The sequence below is a fragment of the Triturus cristatus genome, chromosome 7, assembly GCF_964204655.1.
Source record: "Triturus cristatus chromosome 7, aTriCri1.1, whole genome shotgun sequence".
Lineage (NCBI taxonomy): Eukaryota > Metazoa > Chordata > Amphibia > Caudata > Salamandridae > Triturus > Triturus cristatus.
Genome location: NC_140590.1, coordinates 918,901,685 through 918,929,247, shown reverse-complemented (window position 1 = coordinate 918,929,247; position 27,563 = coordinate 918,901,685). Strand labels below are relative to the sequence as shown.

The following is a 27,563-nucleotide window of genomic DNA, read 5'->3' as shown; positions in this document are numbered from 1 at the left end:
CGCAAGACAAATCCTAAAGCTATTTCAAAACACAGAGTACGTTGTAATGAATACAAAGACACAAAAATGAATTTCTTCTTATCAGTAGAACTGAAGTTTTGATTCAAACAATTTTTTTGTGCAAAATAGTGCCTAATAGATCAAAGCGCTAATCGCGGGTATCTGGTGTTGCAAGACGAGGGCAAAGACTAAAGTTAAGGCCAATCGCAATGGAGCGATGTCAGATGCAAGAGGTGGATTGGCCCAGTCTCAGCTCACCTTTGCACTTAGAAGACATTTTAAATATATGTTCCTGAGAAGGTAGAGTTCAGCAGGCCCAGGCAGCAGAGAGTGTCCAATGAGGGGGTGCCATCACCGGAAAGCTGCTAGATGGAGTCGCTGTGAATATTTTTACCTTCGGACATAGTCACTTTTTAGGAAGTCGAAAATCTCCAGTGGGACAAAGCTACAGGCTGTGGCCGAAGAAGCCTCCACTTGCAGAAAAGTCCTGCTGAATAGGATTTGCTGCTGCAGAGAAGAAGATTGTAGGAACTACTGTGGAGTCAGGCCTGCCATCAGTGCGCCTTGTGTGAATCGGCCGGCAGTTAGGACCTGTTTTTCTTTCACTTCTCAGGGAACTTTTCAGTGAATTATTTTTTAAGTCCCAAATTTTAGGGTTAAGCAGGAGCAACACCTCTAACACCACTTCCAAGGATCCGGGGGCATACTTGTTGAGAGATTGGTAAGTACTCACTACAGTAGAGGCCATGTGCAGGGTTCTAGGTCTCTGGCGCTTGTTCTGTCCCTGTACCTCTCACAGGAGGCCAAGCAACTAGCCCTTGGAGTCACTTCTGATAGTCCAGGGTTCAAGAAGATAGTCCAGTTCAGCTTCAAGCAGCACAACAGGTCTTCAAACAGCAGGACAGTCCTTTGGTAGCAAAGGGCAGTCCTGTGGGAATTCAGGCAATCATTCGGAAATCTTCCACAGTTCTAGGAGCGTACTTAAGTGGTGCTCTGATGGTTCAATATTTATACCTGGTGCCAGAGTTTAAAGTGGGGTCATCCTGGGCTACCCCCAAATGTGGTGCTGGGAAGTTCTTTCCTTACCCTTGCTCCAAGAAGTCTGGGGTGACAATAGACTAGTGTCAGGTTATTTTGCGCAGGCTGGAGGCAACAGCTCCAACCCTCCTGCCCACACCCAGGTCTGCCTACACCCTGTCTCCTTTGTTTCACTGTCTGGACAGAATACAAAAACCCCAACAGCAGAGCCATTCACAGTCATGTGACCCAGGACTCTGACACCAGGCACCAAATGGTTAGGGCAAGAAATTGGCAACTATCGAAAACTTACTTTTTTAGAATTGTGACTTAAAATCCAACTTTACAATTAACGAGGATTTTAAATTACAATTCATTTGAGTCCAAACATGATATTTCCATCTGCTCCCAATCAAACATTAGCGTTTATTAGATGTAATAAAGTAGCCTGTGCTGTCCTATGGGAGAGACAGGTTTAGAATAATTAAAAGCAAATTTAGGAGTTCTTTACTATCAGGATATGTAAAACTTAAAACCACATTTCCCACTTTTTAAACATAATCCACCATGCCCTCTGGGTCTTTAGGGCCTACTTTAAGGTTGACTTATAAGTATTAAAACAGAAGGTTTAGGCCCGGAAAAAGATTTTTCTTGCAAGGTTGATTGGCAGTTGAAAGATACTCTACATGCTGCAGTGACAACCCAAGACAAGGTTTAAAGTGCTTCCTTAGTGCGTGGCACAATGATTGCTGCAGGCCCACCAGCAGCATTTAATTTAAAGGGCCCTGGGTACCACGTAGTACCATATATTAGGGATTTATAGGTAAATTAAATGTGCCAATCAGGTTTAGGCCAACTTTACCATGTTTTAGGGAGAGCACAGAAGCACTTTAGCACTGGTTACCTGTGTTAGAGTGCACAGAGTCCAAATGTCAACAAAAATGAATTTAGTAAACAGAAGGGTTGAAGGCAAAATGTTAGGGGGAAGACCACACCAAGTATGTCAGGTTTAAACACCTTTTCATCACTAGAGGGTAACTGTACCTAGGGAAAAGCAGACCTGTTAGGTCTCTGAAAGGACACATGAGAGGAACTCTATAAAGGAGTAAAGGTTGGCTATTTTAAGCTCAGAGGGGGGATTTCCTCCTTGTTGAAGAGGTGCCCTCACACACCGAAGTGGGTTTCATGCTTCATCATTGAGTGTTGCTCTTCGTGGGGGTGGAGCTGCTCTCCCCCACAGGCCCCGCAAGAGGGCTCTTTGTCGGAGATGTTTTGGAGGAACGCTGCAGTGTTGAGCGTGGGTGTACAGGGTGTGGTGCAAGTGAGTTAAAAATATCACACTAGTATCCTGAAAAGACTTTATTCTGGGGTCAGTGTGATATGGTTAAAAACTAGGGCCAAGAGGAATACTCTTGAACAGATGGTCAGAATTGGGAGTATTTTCCTTCTGTTTATCTCAGTGCTAGTGGTGATAAAAACTGATGGTATCAGGTCGACATGTTTCACGCCTCTTGTGGTCCCTAGTGGATCCAATGGCGTCACTCAGTACACCCTGTAATGATACCTAGATTTTGGTGTGGTAGGGCGACTCTGCACCCGAACGGAAACGACCACCTTAGTTACTAATTCCAACCTAAGAAAGGAAAAAAGGGGGTAGGAGAGAGAGAGCAACATTTGTCCATGAAAATGTTCATATTTGGTAGCGTAATATAGATCATGCGTGTTTCTAATCATACACTGCATCTGAATTTAATAAGGATTTGTCGATAAAAAGCTGAGATGTCCATCTCAGCGTGAGAGTGGTTTTCAATTAAAAAGAAGCATGCTAGCGTACACACCGGCTGTGAAGTGATCCACCACTCTGCTCATCTGTGCCACTGATAATATGACAGGCAGTGAGTGACAGCGACACACCCATGTACACGGGGTGTCGGAGTGCCTATGCGAGTGTGGCATGTGAGCCATGATCAGTGGTGAGGCTTCTTAAGAAGGTATGCTCAGCGGAGCAGGAACAGGTTTTAAAAGTAGTGGATATGTGACACTCACGTAGTGGACACACAAAAAATAAACACACAAACACTGATACCCCCACCAAAAAAAAGTCGTTAGGGAAAGCCTCATCGGCGTGGAGCGCTATCAAGAGAAGTAGACCTGGAAATAATATAATCGCAATCAACATATTGTCGCAGCTTTTTTAAGTGGAGAAAAAAACCTCTTTGGTGCCGATAGCAGGAAGAAAAATACTGACATTGACTTCTGCAAGAAACAAGCTTGTGACCTGGCCTCTGCTGCTCAATCACCGGTGGGAGGGAGGAATGCTGCTTCCGCCTTTAACTACACCCAACTACCAACATGTCAACTCCAGAGTACGGAGTGACGTGGGGGAATAGCACGTATTGTGGCGCATTTGTGTGGAAAGCGTTGGGGCCATCTTGAGTGTATCGCATAAAAGAAGGAAACCCAAAGTAACTGTAAGGGTAACCTCATACTGGAGTCAGTGTAATGATGGTCGGTGCCATATTGGGAGGGGGGACGTGAGAGAGAGGATAACAAATAATAATAATAAGGGTAACAGTAGTACTGTTAAAGCCAAGCGCAAAGTAGTGAAAGGCGTACCGGAAAAGAGAGATGTTATCTCCAGTGTAATGTATAGTGGTTATAACCTGATATGAGTGAAGTGCCAGGTGTGAGTAGCGATAGATGAAGGTAAACTTTGCCAATGGAAACAGATTAGGAAGTGTATGTCAGGGCAAAAGTCCACTAAGATGTACAGGTGGATGTAAAGGACAGTGGGCTAGTTAATAAATTTGGCCCATGGTATTTCGTCATTGAGGCCTCATGTGGTAGATCAAAGTTGGAACACCATACGTTGCTCTTGCGTGAACAGGGTTCTCATTGACCAGTTGGGGTTGGAGTTGATGATAGCCCACCGAAGACTTTTTTTTGTGTGGTGTGCCTCAAAGAAGTGACTTAGCATTCTAGTATTGGTTTTCCTGCACCGGATCGTGCTGCGGTGTTCACTCACCCGGTCTTGGGGTCATTAACCCTGGGCATAGTGGGCGTAGTGGGGCTACGTGGAGCATCGCGTAGTGTGGCCAAATCTGCGCACACTCGCGTACTCCGCGTAGCCCCACTACGCACCGCCCGCCTCCCGCCCGCCCCAGGGCTCCCTCTTCCTGGTTCAGCGGCAACTTCTTCCTCACAAATGCGCATGCGTGGGCGTCCGCACTTGGGCATTTGTGAGGAAGAAGTTGCCGCTGAACCAGGAAGAGGGAGCCCCGGGACGCCGCACCTCAGGTAAGGCATTTTCTTACTTTTAAATACTTTAAGTTATTTTAAAATGAGGGTGAACGGGAGGCGGGTGGAGGGCAGCTCTGCTCCGCCATGGCGTGAGCGTAGCGCTGCCTGCATACAGAACGTGCACCACAGGAGTAATGTCCCTCAACTGGTGGTAAGGCCCAGAGGGTAGGTTGTTTAGTTTGTTGAGTGCGTGGGCAGGCATGTACCAGTAAGACCCTCATATTCTCAGTACATTTGAATGTGAATAGGGGAGTAGGTCCTTGAGTAAAATTACCTGTCTGGAGGATTCCTCAATGTTTTTTAATGGTCTTCTGTACTTTATTGGAAGAGGGGGTGTATGTTGTAACACACATAAGGGTGTCCATGGGTGTTCTTTCCCTACTCTCCAGAAGGCATTCCCTGTGGTTGTGTTTGGCCCTCTTGTAAGCCTCGTATATCACCTTATGTGGGTAGTGGCGATCCTCTAAGTTGGATTTCAGGGTGGGTGCCTGCCTTTCGTATTCACTGCGGTGTCACAGTTCCTGCGTAAGCAGAGGAACTGGCCCACTGGGAGGTTATCCCTGAGGGCTTTTGGGTGGTGGCTGTCGTAGAGCAGGAGGATATTTCTGTCTGTGGGTTTCCTGTAATTATTGGTAAATTTCTCCCCATCTCCGATTGAGATTGACAAATCAAGGAATGGGGTGGAGCTCCCTGACCTTGTGCTCGTGAATTTCACTTGTTCTCAAATCTGGATGAAGCTCAGGAGATGCTGCAGCGAATCATGAAGGACAAGTAATAGGAATCAACAGTTTTTCATATTGTTATGAGCTGTCCTTACCATTTTTCAATGTTTTTTCTGGATGTTCTTTTTTTTTTTTAGGGAGGGGCAGGCAGCAAATCACTTTAGGGTGCAATACCAGGGCACCCGTTATGCAGGGCTCCCAGGTAGGGCCAGCAGTGGGTAGGGCGGGCAATTCCCCTACTGCTAAGGGCCACGGGGTTCTTGGGGAGGGTTGGGTTTGGGTTGTGACACAGGGTTACGGTGGTGGTGTAAAAAAAAATGAATGAGCAGAATAGTTTATATATAGAAAGTAAGCTAAAAGAGAAAGCAGGAAGCAATAATCAGAATTTTGTTAAACAATATAATTTGAAAATGGGTATGTTTACTGGTGTAATTTTGATTATTAAGCTGAAAAATGGGTACTAATGCTCGTATTATTTCCATTAATGTAAATGGTATTTAGAATAAGAAAAAGTATGGTGGTTTGATAAGATGGTTGGCAGCCTTCTCTCCTCAAATTTTATTTTTGCAAGAGACCCATCTCAAAACGAATCAACCCAAACTGTTTATTCCAAGATATTTTTCTAGGGTCTATTTTGCTTCAGCTCAGGCAGCAATTCGAGGGGTGGCTATCTATCTTGGACAAGGTTTAAATTGTGAAATTGTTCAAGTTGATAGAGATCCTTATGGTAGATGGATCTGGATGCAGGTAAAGATGTAGGGTAATTTGGTGAATTTGGTCAATTATTATGCACCCGTTGTGGATGACTCTGTGGCGCTCAAAAGTATTAATGATAGAGCAAGAACGGCGCTAGGCCCTATCATTTTAGGAGGAGATTTCAATTTTATTCAGGATCTGCAATTAGATACATCTAACAAGACTAAAAGGCAAATGAAACCTCGGACTAAGAAGTTGATAGATCTTATTAAACAGGATCATCAATTGGTGGATCCTTGGAGAAGGGCTCATGGTGCAGCAAAACAGTTTACTTATTACTCCAGCCAATTTAGGTCAGCTTCCCGTATTGATTTCTTTCTAGTATCACGCTCTCTGAGCTGTTCAAATACAGAGATCATGGCTAATTCTTTCTCAGACCATTCTTTAATAAAAATAGAAATTGATTTTGGAGTGGGGGCTAGAGAGAAATCCAGTTGGCAGATGGATCGACTTCTCTTAACCAACCAACAGTGGGTAGGGGATATGAAGGAATGGATTGTGGATTTTTTTTAAATTAACAGAGGAACAGCGAGTCTTTTTTCAGTTTGGGGGGCGTTTAAAGCAGCAATTAGAGGACAAGTTAGAGAGCGTAAAGTTCGAATTGAAGAACTCCAGAAAGGAGTGGAGATGGCTTTGACAAATTAAAGGAGAGGCTGCTTTATCAGGGGTCAGGTAACCGGAGAGGAACTTAACAGGGCCAAACGTGAATTGAGGGAATTTTTCATCATGGAAGAGATATCCAGTACTAAAGCATATCAGCAAAAAACTTATGAAGAAAGCCAGATGGTAGGGAAATTACTGGCATGGCCAACTAGGGTTAAAAAAGAAGCGGTAGTAATTAATGAAGTGCTAATTCCTGGAACCCAGAATCTAGTTTCGGGACAAGATAATATTTCTAAAATCTTTATAGATCATTATAAAGACCTTTACTCAACTGACTACCAGGTAGCTAATCATGCTAAACAGTTTTATTTTGAAGATCTAGCTCTCCCTCAACTTTCAACAGGTCAAAAAGAGGCCTTAGTGGCCGACTTTTCGGTAGAAGAAATTTCCAGGGCTTTAACTTCGATGCCTGGAGGGAAGGCTTGCGGGAATGATGGTTTGCCGACCGAATTTTATAAAGTTTTCTCGGCAGAATTACTTCCTTTTATGTTTGAGCTTTTTCACTTTGTTAGTGCAGGAGGGGAAATTAAAACAGCCTTTAAGGGATCATCAATAGTCAGCTTCGTTAAAAAGGGTAAAAATCCTAGGGAAATTGGCTCTTATAGGCTAATTAGTCTCCTAAATGTAGATTATAAAATTTTGATGAAAATGTGGGCAAATCGATTTACATCTATGGCTCAGTATGCAATTCACAAGGATCAATCAGGGTTTATAGCAGGCAAATCAATGTCTTCAAATACAAGTTTTCTTATTCAAGCAATTGACTATTTTAATACTCATCGAACTCCTGCAATAATAATGATGGTTGACGCCGAAAAGGCATTTGACCTTGTGAATTGGGGAGCACTATTTTATGGTCTTGAAAAATTTGGTTTTCCAGATTGAATAATTACCATGCTTCGGAATATTTATCAAGGAGCCCAGGCCCAGATTAGGATAAATTCTAAATCTATAGGTCTAATAGATATAAAACGTGGGACCCGACAGGGGTGTCCCCTATCGCCTGTTTTGTTTACTTTCTTTATAGAGCCTTTAGCAGTAAAGATTAGGGAGAACTTAGATATAAAAACTCCTATAGGGGGGATGTCCAAAATTAAATTATTTGCTGATGATGTGATACTCTACCTTAAACCGGAAAAGCATAATGTTGATCAAATCTTGAAGGAGTTCGCTCAGTTTGAAGCAATTGGAGGATACAAAATTAACCCCAAAAAAACTGAAGTATTGACACTTAATGTTTGTTGTAATTTTCTTCCGGATATTTTGAAACAACAAGCATGCTCCCCTGAACCGATCCGTTATTTAGGAATCTATGTATCAAACCGATAAGCGGATCTTTATAAGCTAAACTATGAAGCTACATTGAGTAAGATCAAAGATTTATTGGGTAAATGGGTCTTCCTCCCTCTTTCCTTGATAGGACGGGTTGCCCTGATCAAGATGTCAGTACTACCCTTATTAATTTTCCTTTTTTCCAATGTCCCGATTAAGGTTAGCGCAGCATATTTTGGAGAATTGGATAAACTTTTTCGCCAGTTTATTTGGAATAAAAAAGCTTCAAGAGTAAAACTATGAATTTTGCAGCTAGATACAAGTTGGGGGGGGGGGGGTTGGCACTTCCCCATATTCGAACTTATTATGAGGCAGCATTTATGGATATTCTAGTTGGTCTGCTTGATAATAGGGGGTCTTTGGATGTTTTTTTTAATGAGAAAAATGGCTGATGCAGCAGGGACTCAGCTTCCGGTGTTTTTAAAAACAGCAAAATTGCCTAAAAAAATAAGATATAAGACGCTACAAGAATTCTCTTCTAGACTTCGTTTTTTTTTTTTGCAAAAAGCTAAATCAACGGGATTTGAATATTTGGGGTTGTCAGAAGCTAGAAGTTTGGGCCTTTTTATTCATAGTAGTGATATTAAACTTTGGGAGTTAAAAGTTTTTAAAGAGTTAGGTCATTTTCTGTTAGGAGGCAGATGCATGACCTGGGAGGAGGTGCAGCCCAGATGTGGCATGCAGAATATGCTCCTTTTTTTTTAGTTTCCTTCAGGTTAGATTCTGGATAAATAAATATGCACCCTTAGGTAATACAGGCACCCCTTCAGTTCTTGTGTCCGTGTTCAGAATTAAATTGAGAGGCATAGGAAATTGGTACAGTTTTTTTCAAAATTAAGGGGAGCCTTTGATTGTTACTAATTTCTTAGAAAAAAACAAAAAATGAATTGGCCTGCAATCTCTCAATTAGAGAATGGCAAGCGATTTCGCAGGATGGCAACAAGCTACTTAGGGCTGCCAACTTTAAAAGGATGGCTTGTCTGTCTCGATGATCGGCCTATTATACACCACAGGCCCTCCATAAAATCTATCCAGATGTGGAAAATACCTGTTTCGGTGTCAGCAAGCCGGTGAGGGCGGTTGACTACATATTGCATGTACATGTCCTAGTTTGAGGCAGTTTTGACTGGAATTATGTGCTGGGCTTAGCCTTACTATCAGAACCATTGTTCAACCAGAACCGGAGGCAGCATTATTTGGTTTATTAAAACAAAGATCAAATCAGGTGTTAACAAAAGGGGGTGAAATATTTATGTCAATTTCCTTCTTGGTGGCACATTCATTGATCTTGCAGAATTGGAAAACAATCAAGACCCCAACTCTTATTGAATGGTATAAAAAAATGAAACGTGTGAGAACTTTTGAAGAAGCATATGCCAAAAGGGTGGGAGAGATTAAGAAATTTGAGTTAATCTGGAAACTTTCTGTCAAATGGAAGGACATCTTCAGGGACAATTTGGTGTTGAATAATTATTTGGATTATGATCAATAAGAAGGTCCAGGGGTAAGGATCATTTCTGATTTTCTTTTATGAATCATACTCCCGGGTCATCAATGGTATTTTCATTTCCTTTTCTACGAGAATGGGAGTATATATCTGCACTTGCATTTGCACTTTACATGATCGTCTAAATTACACTGTCAAATGATATTTTTTTTACCTTAACCCAATTTTTTTTGTGTGCATTTTTTAGTACTAGAGAAGGTTTGCACTTTAGTTTAGCTTCCTCTTTGGAGCATATATTTGTACTAGCACTGGCATTTTGTCTAATTGTTTAAATTATGCAGCTCAATGATATTCTCAGGGTACTGAGTTTAACTGCATCTGCACTTTAAGTACAAGAGAAGGATGAAGACGATTACTCCTCTACACTTTAAAATTATGTATTAATTATATTATAATATATATCGATGTTAAGGGATGCTGACTTTAATGTATGTTGTTTTATTCTGCTCAATAAAAACAAATATATATATATTTTTTTAAAGTGTGGGTGAAGGTCTTTGCCATCTTGGATTTGCCCTGACAGATTGCATTTTGGGCCAGTTTGCAGAAAAGTTAAGAGGAACTACTTACTACACAAGTAGGTAGGGTAGGGGCTTGGAACCTTTACTCAATTGGTCAGAGAGAAGTTAAGATTGTCTTAGGATGTCCCCCATCCACAGGCTGATAAACCATACAAAGCTGGACACTTACCCAGCCTTCCTCAGAACACTGCTGGACTTGTAAAAGGATATCAGTTGGACTGAACTTGCTGCACAGTATCTGTGGCCTGTGAGTAGGACCTGAGGAGGCTAGACTCCCTTTCACTTGAACATCAGAGGACAAAAAAATCTCCAAGGATATTAAGGCTGATACCCTGGCTTGCTTCAAGAAAATGATAAAGCTGAAGAGGTCATTCCTTCTGAAGAATCTCAGCTGACCAGTGGCAACTGAACCTGGACTGGATTTTGCAGTTACCCTCTGCCTTGAGAATCATCAAGTGGTTCCCCTGTGGTCCTTAGAAATTTAAGCATCTGCTTGTTTTGGCACCAAAAGGACTTTGCTGTTCCACAGTCAAAAGGGATCCAACCATAAAAAGTATCCCACAGGCAATTCCAATGCATCAGATTGAATTTCAGGTTTGTTCGGCATGGCAAGGAGTTTTTCCTCAGAAAAACAACAAGGTGCTGTATCAAATTGGCACTTAAAAACTTTTTCAAACTTCTCTAGTTCCAGGCACTAATGGGGAATATATATTTGGTGTACCCGACTCGTGTTCCAGCCTGGTCACCCTCAAATTGCGCCCATTTCCTAGCACAAAGCAAGTATTAACTATCATTGGCGTGTTGCACTTTTCGGCTCTAGTTTCACTTCAAACTTTTAAAATTCCTTACTCCGGTTCCCTTTATTGGATTTTTGTTGTTTTGGTGTCATTTTGCTCATTATAGTTTTTACTATTTCTATAAATCAAAGTAGGACTTTTATTGTGTTCTGTTTTTTACTTTTTAATGGTTTTGGCTTAACACATTAGTGTTAAGTCCTGCTGCTCTGTATCATAGCTGACAGAGGTTGAGCTCAGGTTTAAAATATTAAAACTTTGATTGGACCTAACACAATGGTGACCTTATTACTTTTTCTGGGCACCAGTTCATCCGAAACTCATAAACCACTTTCTCATTCAGGTGATAATAGTTGCAGGGATTACACAACTCTTTAAATTAGACACAGAACTCTGGGTTCTTAGCAATCTGTGCTTAATGTACATAGACCACTTAAGCTAAGTAAGCTAAGTAAGCCTGCAGATAATTTATCCTTTGTAAGCCTGTAGACTTTACAGTCTAACTCATTAGAACCTAACAATGCCAACACACCTTGCACAAAGAGTATTTCCAAGCATATTCTTTAAGATGCAGGGGTGAGGTGGGGAAGTCACAGGGTTTGGCTCATGCAATGCATTAACCTGACCTTCTTTAGCTTGTTCTCCATATTTCTCCCTGTCATGTCTTTCTTTTGATCTTATTTCTAAGTGTGTAACCTAGCCACTTTAAACTCATTATTTTACCCAGGCTAAGCTATTTAGAAAGCTCCAGTCTTAGAAGCATAGGTTTGAATCCCACCACTCCCAACAGTGTCAGGCCAGGTTCACCAGAGTGGGTAATTATAGAAGCCAGAGAGGTGTCTAAATGAAAGAGAGGTTCACAGTAATGAACAATTAAGTATTAATTCTACAACACTGCGAGGGGATCACTCAAGTGACCTTGACTCTTGGAGTATACATGGGTGGGCAGTCTAAAGATTGATTGAAGAATGGGTGCAATAATGGTATCACAACAATAACATAGTTTGAATGTCCAGCCAAAGATTGTGTCTATACAATGCCTTTAATAACAACAGATATATCTAAAATATATTTACCATATAAATAAATTTAAATCAAGGAAAAGTGAAAAATACAATTAAAACACAATGCATATTTATAACAAGATTTAGCAATTAACTGAAGTGGGCTTACTGGACCAAAGCAGATGTGATATATAATATAGTTAAAAAACAAGCACAATGTATTAAAATAAAACATAATGTCATGCAAGAAAAGTTATAATGTTTACATAGCTCAAATGTTTATGAATCTTTAGTGGTTGCAAACCACAAGAAATAAAAAAAGCATTTAATATGTGTTTGATCAGAAAAATAAGGGCATATTTATTAACAAATCCTGCAGCGCAGCAAGTTACCTTGCTACGCTGTGCGAAAGGGCAGGAATGTGCCAGTTTTTGTTTGAGTTCATTTTCTGCTCAGTATTCACCATGTGTTTGAGACAATGGATTGAATTCTATACGTATAAGTGTGCAAGAGTGAACGTGGATACGATTTTGCTTTCAAACTCTGTTTCCCATCCAAGATGCAATGCATAACTAGGGAAACAAGTACACTGGTGAAAGGGAAAATAAAGTATTTGACACCACCTACTGGGGCTGCAGTGCTCTCTGCATCATGCAAGAAGAAATCATGCCCATTTTTAGGTTGAGCCTACTAAACAGTACATGCTCTGTCTGTTGCAAAACATATTGTGGCTTACCAAGCACACAGAGGGGCTTGGAGCCCACCCATTGCTCACCACTGGTTGTCTTTCCTTGCCACTCTCAATTGCCAGCAGCCGCGGTCCGTGCAGGTAACAGCGGTGGGTCAGTGGGGCCGGGTAAGGAGGGATTTCGAGAGGATGCCAAGGTAAAATTAAATAAATAATTGATTTTCCCTCAGCATCGTCCCTCGAAATCCCCCCTTAACCAGCCCCACTACCTAACCGCTGTTCCCTGCATGGACCGCAGCTGATTGCCAGCTTCGTATTTGTGTACTAAATTGTAAATATTGTGCTTGTCTCTCCCATGGAGCTCTGCCTCTTTGCAATCCCTTTGACTGGCTGCCCTTTCTGCTTCCACTGCTTGCTTTTCAGGCAACACTTTTTCTAATGTGTTTAGCACTCAATGAGAATGCGTGCATTTTCAAGCTGTCTCCCTTGTGTACATCTCTCCCTCTGCACTCCGTGTTGCTCTGTCACTTCCTCGCTCATACCCCCCCTCTTGTGCGCCACCAAGTGGTTTTCCCTATTGCTCCCCCAACCTGCGCCCTCTCTGTTCCTTTCCCCAACTCCTGTGTTGCACCCTGTCCATCCTACCTTCCCACATGTTGTTTGTGCAGCACCATCAGACCCCCGGTTGGTAGAGGGTTAACTAAAAAGAATAAAAACCACATGTGCCATACATGTAAGGTTCCCATGCCTGCAAGATGACATATGCACCCAAGACATTTACTTGTTTCTAACCTTTAGCCATACAGTGCACGGTTGCTGTGGGGTGTAGTTAAACATTATTTGCAAAACCAATATGCCACAAAGGTGAGAACTATTGGCATTGCCAATGCTTGTTTATTTTGTAAATGCATGCTGTAACACAATTGTGAGACCACCATTAAGTTCGGAATCTGGGGCAAAGAGCACGTAGCCTGATCTGAACTATTCAGACTCAAAAAGTCAAATGAAACCTGAGATAGCTCAAAAGCCAATATGAACACACATGCCATAATTAACTATAAGAAGAATGGATAAGAGGGCAATTTGATATTGGAAGTCACAGAGACAGCCACAGGGAATCCTACTGGTTTAGTTATGCTCAAGAGAGGCTTGTTCAAAGAAGCTGCCCAATTGTCTTAGAATTATCAAGGACTACCCTCTCACCTTTGGGGACAGCAGCCAGGAGACTGGAATCTGATCACTGGTAAAACCCATCTTAACTAGGATCCATCAGGTGATTCCAACTTAGTTCTGCCATGGAACTTCACAGATGAGAATGGGGATATACTCATCTGGCAACTATCCTTTATTTATCAACAGGGCTATGAAGTGGCCCTTGACCCAATGTCAGAAGGGAAGTGAACGGAAGGGAAGGGAAGGGAAGGAAAGGGAAGGAAAGGTATCCTCATCACATTGGACTATGGCAAATCAGCATCTTCATTCTAGTGAAACTTTAAGAGACGTTTCACATGTTTGCTCGCAGAGTGCTTGTAGATCGTCTTGAAACTGTCTGTGGTGTTGGAGGGACTTTCATCTTTTCTGATAGGTTGCACCAGGAAAACTGGCCTTCTACATCACCTCAGTGACCATCACCTATCGCTCCCCTGAAGGGTCTTTACTCTCTGCAATTTTCTACTTGCAATATGGCTATATACGACCAAAATACACAATATGGTACCTATCATGTATTTTTTAAAATGTGTTTTTTGGGAGGAGGTAATTAGCTTAAGAATTTTTGTTTTTTCAAATAGATAAATGTTAATTGAAATTAGTAAGAGAAATACTAACTATAGTGGTTGGTTTTCAGCATGTTAATTATTAAAAGCAGAGTCTGCCTCTAGAATGGATTGCTGAAGTTGTGCTCCTCAATTTTCAGCTAAGAATAACTGCTGATTGGAATATGAATCTGCTGATTTAAAAACAAAATTCTTCCTCAACTGCAAGAGAATGAGTTAGTCCTCTATTGCTGCATATTCGTAGTTGTGCTTACAATGGTAAAGTTATGCTGATCATACACATGCAATTGGGAACAGTGTAACTTGCTGTTGCAGTGTAGGGAGCTGCCACAGCTCAATAGCGGCTAAGCCTAGAGTCCTTCATAATAGCACTCCAGAAAATGTATGTATTAGCATATTAATCTCGGTGCACATACAGGTGATGGTGGCTAACTTTCCGTTTGTTATTAACAAAGGCATTTAACCAGAACCAGGCAAAATGTTGAAGTGAGGTCCAGGCAATCGGGATAAAAATCAACCCCATGCAGTGCAGCGTAGTGATTGGCTTAGGGGAGCCTGTGTGCTTTCTGCTTCTTCCGGACTAGAGTCAGGATGAGAAGAGAAGCAGAGACGATGAGGAGAGATCGAAGAAAAGGAAAGTGTTTTAAAAAAATATTTTTCAATACCCCTTTGCCCCGCCACTGCAGTTCCCTACCAACCACCACTGCCCATGAAGACCTTCAGTTCAGCGTGCACTGTGGTTACAAATACGCACACGTCACTTCTTTCAAAATAATGTGTTGAAAATGAACAACTGCACATCAAGTCTATATTGAACTTTATCATGGTAGGAAGTCAATTAATAAAGGGAAACGTAGAGAATAACCGGCAGTTAATTAAAGGACTCTAGACAGTGACTTCCTCCATCCAAAAATAAATCACTCTCATCGTTTTAGAGTAATAAATCAGAGAGCATTAATTAAAGTCTGACAGATGATGGACACCTTTGATTTATATTGCTAGGAAATCTGGGTTGCTGGGTTATTTTCATGGATTTTATTTATATTTATCCCTGACACCTTTGTATTTAGACCTGCATGTGTTCAGAATATATTACATTAATAAATAAATAAAACACGTTACAAGTGCATTACATCATTTTCACTAAGGTATTACAGCCTCTATCCCTATAGCTATGCTTGCAAACGTGCTTCAATGAGATGTGTTGACCTCCTTGTGCTAAGTATAAGTCAGCCAATCAGGTTCTGGGGTATAGTAAGGAGTGTGCTGCAGTTGCTTCTTAATGCTAAATATAGCTCTGGTGTTTCCCATCCTGATCAGGATATCCAAGCCCTCCAGAAAGGGAGAAATACTTCTGATATCAGCAGTATGGTCATCAGCCTGAGGCGTATAAGCCAAAGCAAACCCTGAGACATCTATATGCACCGTACCCTATTAAGGTAGGAGTACAGTGGGAACAAAGACAGGGTAGTTCCTCCGTGCAGTGGTGGTATAAGGACTCAGAAAGCAGTGGGGCATAAATATCCACTTCAAACTGCACTGGGCAAGAGTGAAGCAAGCCATTCTGACTTTCGTAAGGTGGGTTCAATGTGGGTATTCTTAAGCCAAAGCAAACTATGAGACATCTTTGTGTACCATACCCTGCTGAAGTAGGAGTACAGTTGGGACAAAGACAGGGTAGCTCCTTCTTGTAGTGGTGGCAGGAGGGCTCAGAAAGCAGCAGGGCATAAATATCCACTTCAACCTGCACTGGGCGAGAATTAAGCAACCCCTCCTGACTTTCCTAAGATAGGTTCAGTGGGATTCTTCCACGGAAAATTATTTGTAAAAAAAATAGTGCCAAACCATTCGTTTTACAGTACAATTCTCGCATAAAATGATTAAAATACATTCTGAAGTTGAATGAATAAGGTACTCCTAAAACCTCTGGCTTTGTAAATTCCAACACACTAACCACTGCCACACAACATCCCACGACTCCACATCCACAAAATCCTACCTCAATTCTCTGTTAATCGCCAGCCTGTCAAAGCAACTACAAATTGCCCAACTATCCCCCACAGACATAAGCAGTAGTGAATGTTCAGTTTCACTCTGCTTACAAAATACTAGGGGTGGCCAGAACTCACAGAGTTTCACTCTGCAGAATTCCATGGAGTTGCTTGACACCTTCAAGAGATTTCTGCAAACGGGCAGATTAGGCATGTTGTGCTGATTTGTAGTGCCAGGAGCGTGTTCCTCTCTGAGAAACCAGTGAGAACTGCACCACGCGCAGCACCTGCAGGCGTTGCTTCTCGAGTTGATTTTGCTGCTGCTTGAGTAGATTTCTATTTGACCGGCAGCTTTCTGACCACATCTGTCCTTGCTGGGGAAATCTCCTTGGAAGCTCTGCTAGCGACTGAAAATCATACTAGGGGACGCCAAATCTTGTTCACGCTCGCCAACTTACCATTGCGAGACGCGCACACAAAAAAACTCCTTCACCCGGTGGTTTGTGGAATATGGCCAGAACACCACGTTACATGCATAACGCGGAGTGGCCAAAATTCTCCCACCTTCCATAGGAATGGTGTCAGGTATAAATACTGGGCCCCAGACACCACCTGTTCAGTACACTTCTGGACCTGTGGATACTCTGCCATCAAAAAGGACTACTACTCAGCTGGACTGCTGATCTGAAGAAACTGCTAACCTGCTGTGCTGACCTACCTGCCTGCTGCCCTCTTGCCTGAGCGAGCCCTCTTGCCTGAGTGAGAACCACTGGACCTGCATCTGTGGAACCCAGGACCCTACAGTGACTCCACGGGCTAGCTGGCTGGCCTCCTGACTAGAGCCTCGGGGACAGAAGGCGCCACCAACCTTGACCCCAGCACCTGTCATCTGTGAGTCCTACCCTGCCAAGTAGTGTCACCCCAACCCTGGACTCTTAGAGGTGGCCTGAAGGTGCTCTGCCAGCCCATCTGTGGACCCAGCAGGACCATTGTATCTCTACATTATGAAGCAAACCTAAGTGGAACTGGCGCATCGCCACTGCTGAAAGAGGGCTCCCAATGTAAAGGATTGTGCATTAACCCCGCATCGGAATCACCGCCTGTGAAAAGCTTTCCAGATGCAGACCCTCAGCAACGTCAACAATGATGCAGGTTCTTACAACGCAGCCTGACAGCTCCTCGGAACAGATGCATTGTCTCAACTGCGCGAAGCATGCACAACACCAGACTTCACATCGCAAGCAGTCGTTGACTGGATCCTCTGCGACGAAGCAGGACCACAGCGCCTTAGAACCGTCGCATCTCCTCGGCTGCGTGACACACCCTCGGTGTGGAACCTCACAAAGCTCTGCAACTAGGACCTAAGGTACTTTGCTCAGCGGTGCTAACTGGGTCGTAACATGCTCTATCCCGGTTAGCATGAACTTATGACATTGTTCTGGTCTGACGCAACAAGATATCCACAGTTGGGGCTTTGTGCTTTTTGCCACTATTTTCACTCCAAACTTTAAACCTCTGGATCTCCAGTTCTGCTGACTGGATTTTTGTCGTTTTTAATCTTGTTTTATTTATTAATAAATTGCTATTTTTTCTAAAACTGGAGTGGGATCCTTTTGCGGTGGGGTTTGCCTCTGAATTAAGCCTAACTTCTCTGTGCCAAGCTACCTAGGGTTAACCAGTAACCCAATTTTGTACAGTTAATATTTACCAGTGAAATTATTGTACGCAAGATAACATTAGTAGAACTTTAAAAAAAAATCAGAAAGTAGGAAAGTAATTTGATTCATGTTAGTACATAGTAAATGGAGATTCGTCAGGTATTTTCTTTTTAATTGTAAAATGCTTCACATTACTTACAACATTCCTTTAAAGCCAGTCCTATTGCTATTGCCAATGTTTGTTCAGAGGGTTGTTGATCACCATATGACAAGAAAATCTGTTTCTCCTCCTTGCATTTGTTCCTTTTTATGTCTCATCTACAAACAGCTTTAGCTGTGTGTTGTCAAACACCTATTACAGACATAGAGTAGGCTTTGGGTCAGCCCTTTACTTATGGCTGGATGGCTTTTTCATCTACCTCATTTCACTGCTCCTGATTCCATCGCCTTCCTCCCCATTCTTGTGGTTGCCCATTCTGGGAATATTTTGATCTCACTGTTTTTGGATGTGCACACATCTGCTGTAGCCCTCTTATACGGATGTTTTTAAAGCAATAGAAAATGCATTTAAAAAAGCCACCACACATCCGTATAGGCCATATAGCATTGACAAAGTTAATAGCTTTCACAAGGCGACCTGTTGACTTTGTCAATGTTTGCTTGCTAATGTTCTTGTGGGTTTTCGTTTTGGCGGACAAATTATGTTTTTGAGGAAGTTTCTTACATTCCTATTCAACACTTGTCGCTAAAGTAGGTACTTTACATTCCATGATTTGTAGCTGTTTTAATTCCTTTTAAAAGCTGCAGATAAAATGAAAATATATATGCTGCATTTACCTTTATTCTTCAAATAAACTAGCTCTTCTTCAAAACCAGTACTTTACAATTATATTAGATGTTGTCCCATAAGAGCTGTTCCTATTCATTATTCAAGTGTGCTCAGCAGTAACTGTTTTCTGTTCACCTCTTAGGGGAAATGTGGATACCAATCAGTGGAAAAAATAAGTGAATGGACGTTTCTCCAATGAGCAACCATGAAGCACTTTTCATTCGAATCGAAATCTTCATCAGGCATGATACCATTGAATCTACAACGACGCAAGCAAAGACTGTCCAAAAACACCCACTCCAGGCACATCCTGTTTAATGCAATGCTGCTAGGAAGAATGCCCTGGCTCTCTGTTCCAATCACCCAAAATGTAAACCTTGAAATACCCCCCCTCATTGATTATTTAAAAGCATCAAACCAACTTCAATTCCACGCCGAAGGAAAATGGTCCCAAAGTTGTTTTTGTCACTTATTCACAAATATTTCCTTGCAGTAAAAGGTGCACATGCAACAAGTCAAAAGGTATTTTGTCATATGCCATAGCTACATCTCATACAATAAAGAAATATGTAAGTATTTCAGGCTGTAATGCACAAGTTAAATTACTCACGAGACTGTATAGGCATAATTGCTAAATCAAATGCCTTAAAACGAGTAAATGTTGATGGCTCTGTTCTTTTAATCAATGGCAAACAAACATGGCAATGCCTACCTAGCTGCAGATTGTGCATACTTAATATACTGGAAACCAATCCAATTGCTGTGGGTTTTTTTCTCCAAATTTGATAACAATAACCTATTTAAAATGCGTTGAAGAGTTTTCTTAAGTGGTCAAAAAAATCTTTTTAGTCGTGATCATTCTTAAATGAAATACGAGACGATTTCTTTGCAAAACTCTTTTGTTCATCTATAAAATATAGATCTCATCTACTGCTTACAGGCATAAAACATGGAAACAACAGTTTTTAATCGAGACAAATGCAAGGCTCTTCCTTATACATGGTAGCATTATTCATTCATTATAATGGGTCGGAAGGAAACCCAGTGTCTTAAAACATTGACCAGTGTCTCAATGGAAAAGCAAATCACAAATGTGCAGCAGGGGCTACTGAAAAGAAACAGCCTCGATTCCATTGATGATTTCCTGAGGCAACAAGCTCACGGTCGAAATAAATCCCAACAAGTGCGCTTTAAAGAGGATGGCTCAAACAGAAAACAAACTGGAGCGAATGGATTGGAGGCTAAGCCCGTGAACGCCACTTCAGCGCTGAATGGAAAGGCAAAAAGGCCTGGGCTGTACAATTTGTCAACTTGCACAATATCCTTCCCGCGATCAAAACGAGCACTTCGAAATATTGCTATACAGACGTCTCCAAGCCTCAGAAAGCACTTTCCAATCTTCAGAAAGAAAATACTCATGACAAGCAAACCATTTAAAGAAGCGTCTTTGGAGCCTAAGGGCTGTTCCCAGGTTAATGGAAATCTTTGTGAGCCAGACAACACCACGTCAGCCGAGCTAGCAAAGCATTCTGATGATACCACCAAAACGTCCAAAAAAATCCTTAAATTCAAAAGAAAGGCCCGAAAGGCACAAGACAAAGGACCGGCAAATATCTGCTCTGAGCTCACAAAGTTTTTGACTCTGGAGAAACCATCGGAATCATATGAGACACGTCACTGCCATTACCAAAATGCATCACAAAACTCCGACGCTTCCATTTGCAATACAGAAAAGTCCACAGATCCCAAATCTATTCTTTCTTTTGTTGGTAAGTGTCAAACAAGTAAAAAGGAAGAGCACAGTCATCACATAAGTCATTACAATCAAAGAAACTTAAAAAGTGATTTTTGTGAAGCGAGTAAAAATGGAACTGAAATATCCCATCCAAATAAACATTCAGACATTATGAGAACTACAACCTCACTCAATCCATCACTGAAAACCTCATTGAAATGCTCCCACGGAGACCAACATCAGTCCACACAATCCATGACAAAGGCTCCTAATACGACATTAGTCAATGACAATCTAGCACAAGTTTCATTTCCAGCCAACGACGAAAATCAAACATCAGCTCAAACGTCACAGTCTGATTCCAAATGTGAAAGAGACAAACAGGCCTCTGCCGGGACCTCTGAAGGCCCATGCCTTCAAAACAATGACTGCGGAATTAATATCAAACCACACTTTTCAGGAAACACAAGTACCATCAACACCGGGAAAGAGATTATACAAATCAGCCAAATAAACCTTGCACCAGGTGAAGTATGCACACTCAAGGGCAAAATGAAAACCATAGAGGAATCACTAAATTCCAACCAAGAGAAGATCAAAGTGCTTTTGAACGTGATCCAGGACTTGGAAAAGGCTAGAGCTCTCAATGAGGGGTAAAGTGTAATTTGGTATTTTTTTAAATGTTCGGTATTGGATATTGTGAGTGATCATTCCAAATGCATGCCAGCCGATGTACATTACATCCTTAGAATCTGCACCAAGAATAATTCGACAATATCCGTCAAGGTATTGTTCTCAATTTTGATAATTACCTGCTTGATTTTTGTTCTTCCTTGCCTCTAGGCCTCTTGGCAAATTCTGTGTGGCATGCCCAATGACTCCAATCCACAGTTCACTCTCTTCTGTTGAATGGAGGTCCCCACATACCAGTTCACAGGCCCGCAATACATTTCATTACAAACTGCTGACCTGGCATTCTACCAGTTGTTTAGAGCATACTCTGGTCAGGATGGATTTTCTTCCTACTGAATGGAAGTACAGCTACAATAGAGATGATCAAGATTCTCTGGCAGGATGCTGACCTCCTTTTAGACCTGTGAACCAGCAGGAGATTGGCATGAGCAGTCTTTAGAATAAGACTTGGACCAAAGATCGAAGTTTAATGTTGTGATAGTTTCAAAGTAATTCTTCTAACGTTTCAGAACAGGTTCCGGAGAAATGTGGACTCTGAAGAGACATGCAAGTTGTACTGGTCTAACAATCATTGGTGTGTATCTTTGACTCAGCCCCAGTCAAGATCCTAAGCAACTTTTGTGTCACTGTCTAGGGGAAATCACAATCATGTGACCCAGGGCACTGGCAGAAGGCACAAATGTTTAGGACAAGAAAATGCCAACTTTCTTAATGGGGCATTTTCAGAATTGTAACTTAAAATCCGATTTCACCATTAAAGAGTAATCTAAATTACAATTCATTTAAGTCTATCTCTCTCCGAACCCAATCCAAAGTTATCACTTATGAAATGTAAACCAGTGCTGGTCAATGGAAGAGGTAGGCCTTACAACAGTGAAAGTGCCTTAGGGGTGACTTATAAGTATCAAAACAGAAAGGTTTAGGCCTGGCAAAAGGGTTATTTTGCCATGTCAAAATGGCAGCTTAAAACCATTCTACAGGCTGTAGTGGCAGGCCTAAGAAATGACTTAAAAGGCTGCTTTAGTGGTTGGCTCAATGAGCGCTGCACACCCACTAGTAATATTTAAATGATAGGCCCTAGGTACATTTAGTACCATTTACCAGAGACGTACCAGTATATAAAATGTGACAATTAGGTGAAAGTTGATTATACCAGGTTTGAAGGAGCGAGCACACGCTCTTTTGAGTTGATTAGGAGTGGGAAAGTAACAAAAACTAATTCTGCAAACAGGAGGAGTGAAAGCAAAATGTTTGAGGGGAATACCACACCAAGGATGTCAGGTCTAACAAATAAGACTTAGGTTGAGCTATATCGTAAGATGTGTGAAAGCTCAAATGTACTATAAATATAATGGGAATTTACACTTGTAAATCAATTTACTGATATATAACTACTCACATATGGTCACATTTTACATGTGAGAAAATCTGTCTTCAAGGGTGGTTTGTGAGTGTTCCAGGAAAGAGATACCTACCCAAATAAGTGAACACCTCCACGTTTAGAGGTTGTCAGTTTTCATAAACTTTAACTGTCACATCCCCACCCTACAGTCCCAGTTGTCTCCCTCAAAAGCAGGAGGAAATTCCCATCCGAGAGGGAAATGGGGAGTGAGCACCTCCAGCACTGCAAATGGTCTAAAGGGAGGGATTTCTCAATGGTAAATCTATTTATATCATGGGGAACAAAAAAAATATTTAGCAATTTAAAATGTTCCTTTGCAACAGAATTATGAAAACCAAATTAGCAATTGCTTCATCTACACATGAAAACATACTTTTGTATGGGATTAACTTGGAATTTGCAAAGAATGTCAATGTGCACCTTGGAATCTGTTACTAAGGGGGATTGTGGTAATACGTCCTGAATTATGTTGTACGTTACATGGTAGCCAGAAATATGCACCAAACCGAGTCATATTCCACCAGGAGTAGCACATGAATATAGATGTTTATTTCGGGGCAAAGCCCCCATATAACACACAATTACAATAAAAACATATAGAGGAACAATCAAATGTTTGCAAATATGTAAAAACAGTTAAAAGGTTGGATAATATTTATCCATTGTAACTTATAATGCTACCATAATCACTCTTCCTTATTGTTCAGTTTCCTTCTCAAACAGCAAGACAAATGAAGAACCCTTGACAATACGAATACTGGAAGACCATTAGTGTCTGATTTAAATATTCTTAGTGCAATATGATATTGTCTTATACCTAGGTTGCAAATTGGGGCAATCCATTTTCTCAGTAGGTGGCAATAAGTGGTGCAAAAGATGCTGGACATAAGCAAGACTTTAAATTACCATAAACCAATCGAAGCAAAAACTATTTTTGGTAGTATACAAAGTTGTAATTTCAAATACAAGTGTTTGGCTCCACGTTTAGTAATATCCTCCAGGAAGGGCTCACACATTTTTAAAATCAAGAAAATAGTCAATAATGCCTTACTGTCGGGGATAAGCATGACCTTCCCGTTACTTGAGACCAATATTTCATTTTTAGAATTTTTACTGTACCTCTAGAAATTGTGACAGGGTCACTCATGCCTCATTTAACCATTGGGTAAAAGCTAGGTTCTCACATAATTTTACCATGGTAAAACAAGTGATTTATTGAATTTGTGTAGTTGCTAAATCTTCAGTGTACCACATTTCCAACCAATATGGAAGATGTCTTAGATTGGCTACATGTGCAATACTTTTCAAACCATATCCGAGGGTAAGGGAAGCATTTTGGCTAGTGATCTAATACATTAATATTCAACCCCAGATAAACTAGTAACATAGCAAATTCCCCAAATTTCAGCATCACATAAAGCTGTGCCAGTGGCTTTTGCTTAGTACATTTGTACAGCAGGTAATACAGACCTAGTTGTAGTAGATTTAAATCGTTTTTAAACTGATGCTGCTGTCTATGTTGAGCTTTTCACAATTTGTGATATCCATAATAATCTGTTTGCCAACTTTACACACAGGCAGTCAAAATGTATTGCATGTTCTAGAGCTGAATTCCCCATCAATTATATACCCCTAAATTATCTGTGTGGGTTAAACCCCATGTATTTGATTTTCAATGGATTCATTTTTAAACTGTGTTGACTGCAGATGATAGTAGAGATAGTAGATTTATTACATTATTCAACAGGGTATGAAGCCTAATAGTGTTTTAGAAATTAGTAGTGTATCTCCTGTGCACAACAACATGGATATCTTATGGCAACCCAGTTTTGGAGACTCATTGTCATAATCATTTAAAAGTTTAGGTATATCATTAATATAAAGAGAAAATAATGTGAAAGCTAATACTCATCCCCAGCAGACACCTCTTTTTACATTGATTCCTCCAGTCAACTCTCCTTTCTTCCCTCATCAAACCTGAGCATAATTATTAATGTGTAAGCATACAATTATATTCAGTAAATTTTCCACCTCATCCATTTGCTCAAGTTCTTCCCATAACTTAATTCTAAGAATCAGGTCCAATGCTGCCATCAGATCTACGAAGGCTATGTAAAGTTGTTTCTGTTGCATAGAACAAGTTTCAGTGTATTACCACAAAAATTGAAACACCTGATCAATTGTACTGACCTTTGTCTGAATCCTGCTTGCCAGTTTGACATGATGTGAGTCTCCTGCATTCAATCTTGTAATTTATCAAGAATTTGGATGCAGAAGATTTTTTGAATAGGTCCATAATTTCCAGGATTGCCCCAGTTCCCTTTTTTATAAATGGGTATTATCACTGCTCCCGTCCATGTCTTTAGGATGTCAGCACCTTCTAAGATGGCATTTGATAAAAAAGCAATTTAAGGTGCCCATATCAAAGGTTCTGATTGTAAGAAGTCTTCAGGTATTTTATTGGTACCAGGGGCCTTCCCGGATTTCCAGCTACCAATGGTTTAAAGTGTATCTTGCCTTGAGAATTCCATATACTCGTGGCTAGCCAAATACTTCACAAGATCAGACATGCTTAACCCAAATGAGGGGTTGAATCAAACACTCTTCAAATTTGTTTTTTGTGCAAGCTACCATAAGTTACTATGTCCCAAAGAGACCTATTGTCATTCTTTTTTAACACTTCCAGAAGATTCTGCCCATTAGCTTCGTGCCAACTCTTTTTACATACTACTTGGGCCGACTTATGTTTGCTTCTAGTCTCACCAATCGTGCCCTTTTTTTGACATTTAATTGTAGCCTGAGCTCAGAATTAGCATGGCTGTAATATTTATTAAACCAAGGTCATTGTTTCTATTTAGAAACAAAAGGTTTTCATTCTTTATAAAAATGGGCACATGAGGTTTCAAAAAATTGATTATGAATATCTCAATTTGAAAATAGATCATGCATGAATGATGATTCATTTCAATCTAAAGTGGAAACTACTGTTCATTTTGCCAGTATCTCCGCATTTTGCTGTGTATAGGCCCACTTATTACACCATCTATTGCTAGTAACTATAGATAAGGGAGCTGCTATATTAAAATGCACCTTTTGGTCTTGTAGCAGAGCACATTTTAAAGTTAAAAAAGAGCATTTTGGTCTCTGTTGCTTCTTTCGAATATTACCATGTCCTCTAGAGCAGACGTTAAGCAAACATAAAGTACAATATACTGTATTCTACTGCTACAAAGATCTGGTTTGAATGTGTGTGCCCCTTTGGCAGCCAAATTAGTTCAACGATTTCAAGATCTGAGTCCGATGGTCATGGTCAGAACTGCCATCTGCAGCACCATGACTATACAGTTTTTGATTCAGGTAGCCTCAAAGGTTGGAATACTCACTCCTCGTCCTCCAAATCTGTAAGGGTAAACGTTATATCATAGAGTTCATAAATCACAATAAAATCCCCCAAAAGTAGTATTCGAGAGTTGACAATATCGGTGAGTCATTCTTCTTGGGAGTGCTTTGGTTATATAGTTTATCAAATTTCAGCAAGATACCATTTGTGGAAGTAATAATTAAACCTAAAATATCAGATGTTAAGCTCCATTATTGACTAACTTCTGTAGCAGTTAAGTACATTTCTTTCCTAAATAATTACCCCCTGAGGGTCTACAGCACCTGATGATATTGCCTCTACACTGTGATTTAAACAGCTCTATAAACCTGAACAGGAACCCAATTTTCTTGAAACAAGCATGTGTCAAAACTATCTTTAATGTTTCCCCAGGTAGGGTAATTTAGCTTTGTATTCAACCCCGCAATATTCCATGATAATATATGTAAGTGGGCTGTGTCTTTTTCAGCAAGTGTGACACACTCATTCACCATTTTCTTTTGGAGATCATTACTTATGCTATTTATTGTATGATTATAAGGTTGCAAACATAGTCCACCCCCATGTTGTTAGTTTCCTTTGTCTTTTTGCCTGTTTAGTAAAAACGTGTTTAGGCTTCATATCATGTGCCATACCCCCACTACCTTAATGTTATCCTTGTGTTAATCAATTCAGAGACTCGTGGACAGTGATGTTCTTATTGGATTCCAATGATTTTCCAGTAGGAGGATTTTGTTGCATTGCTGACTCTGGAGGATTATATTTGAATTGTATTAAGAAACCAGAGCTCGGAATTCTATGAAGGTCCAGTGACACAAGTCCCTTTGTATATTCTTCCTTCCTTAAAAACAATTTAATACAGTCATAGCATTTAGTTGAAGAGGAATAAAGCTTACCTGCTACAATATCAGAACAAATTGTTAGGTAACAATTACAAATGGTATAGACCTACTCAATCACCTTATTTTTCAATGAGTTATGTCTTCCCTGGAAGAAGGTAACAAATTAGAAAAAAAAGCATACAGATGACACCTATTTTTGCAGGTGATAAGTGCATACGTGCAGTGACAGCAATGTGAGTCCATAAAGATCCCTTGATTCCATATCCTGCCTTATCAACGCCGTCTGTATATAAACAGTTGCTTCTAATCCCAAATATTGGCCAATATTAGCCCTGCTTGAGATTGATTTATAAGCATGACCTTCCACATTGGATCCCTGGGCCATTTTGTTTTGCATTTTATTTCTACTTTCACTGGTGAACTTTTTCCCAGGCATAAGCTGATAGTCATTACTGGGTTGCAGGTGGGTAGGAAGAGATGTGTTCTCATAATGTATCTGCTTGATTAAACCAAGATTGTTCCCACAGATGTCATTTTTAGAGGCCCCTCACCTTTGCCGCCTGTATCTTATTCGCTAATGACTGAACCACATTGTTTAACTCATTGATTTCCAATCTAAGTACCTCAAGTATATGTATAAAACTGCCTCTTTTGCTGTTTCTGTAAATTCTAGTCTTTAGCAATTGTGTGGCTATTACTACCAAATTGTGGGCCTTCCTCCAGAATCACTAATGGCAGAAATCTATCATAAATGATATCAGACTCTAGGTTAAATTGTACTCTGAATGGCAAGGTTGAAGGATTGACACTAGGTGAGGGATTGGATTTGGACATACTGGAAACTTCTGTTGCAGCTTTAGTAGTCATTCTTAATTTCTGAGTTTACTGCCCTTTTTGTAAATATCCTAATAGCGTGGCAACCTTTGGAACTGTTTCTTGGGCCTTTATTTCTTGC

At 40.7% G+C, this 27,563-nt stretch overlaps 2 protein-coding genes across 3 annotated transcripts in view; one reads left to right on the top strand and one right to left on the bottom strand.

Moving 5' to 3' along the window:
* DOCK2 (dedicator of cytokinesis 2) overlaps positions 1 to 27,563 on the bottom strand; it is a 1,824,799-nt gene that overhangs the window by 829,495 nt on the left and 967,741 nt on the right. The window lies entirely within an intron of this gene.
* Positions 18,715 to 27,563, top strand: part of INSYN2B (inhibitory synaptic factor family member 2B) — an 88,407-nt gene continuing 79,558 nt past the window's right edge. For both annotated transcript variants that reach the window (XM_085617854.1, XM_085617855.1), the window contains exon 1: positions 18,715 to 20,945. In XM_085617854.1, coding sequence (XP_085473980.1) covers positions 19,582 to 20,945 — 1,364 coding nt within the window. In that variant the 5' untranslated portion in view covers positions 18,715 to 19,581. The remainder of the gene's footprint in view (positions 20,946 to 27,563) is intronic.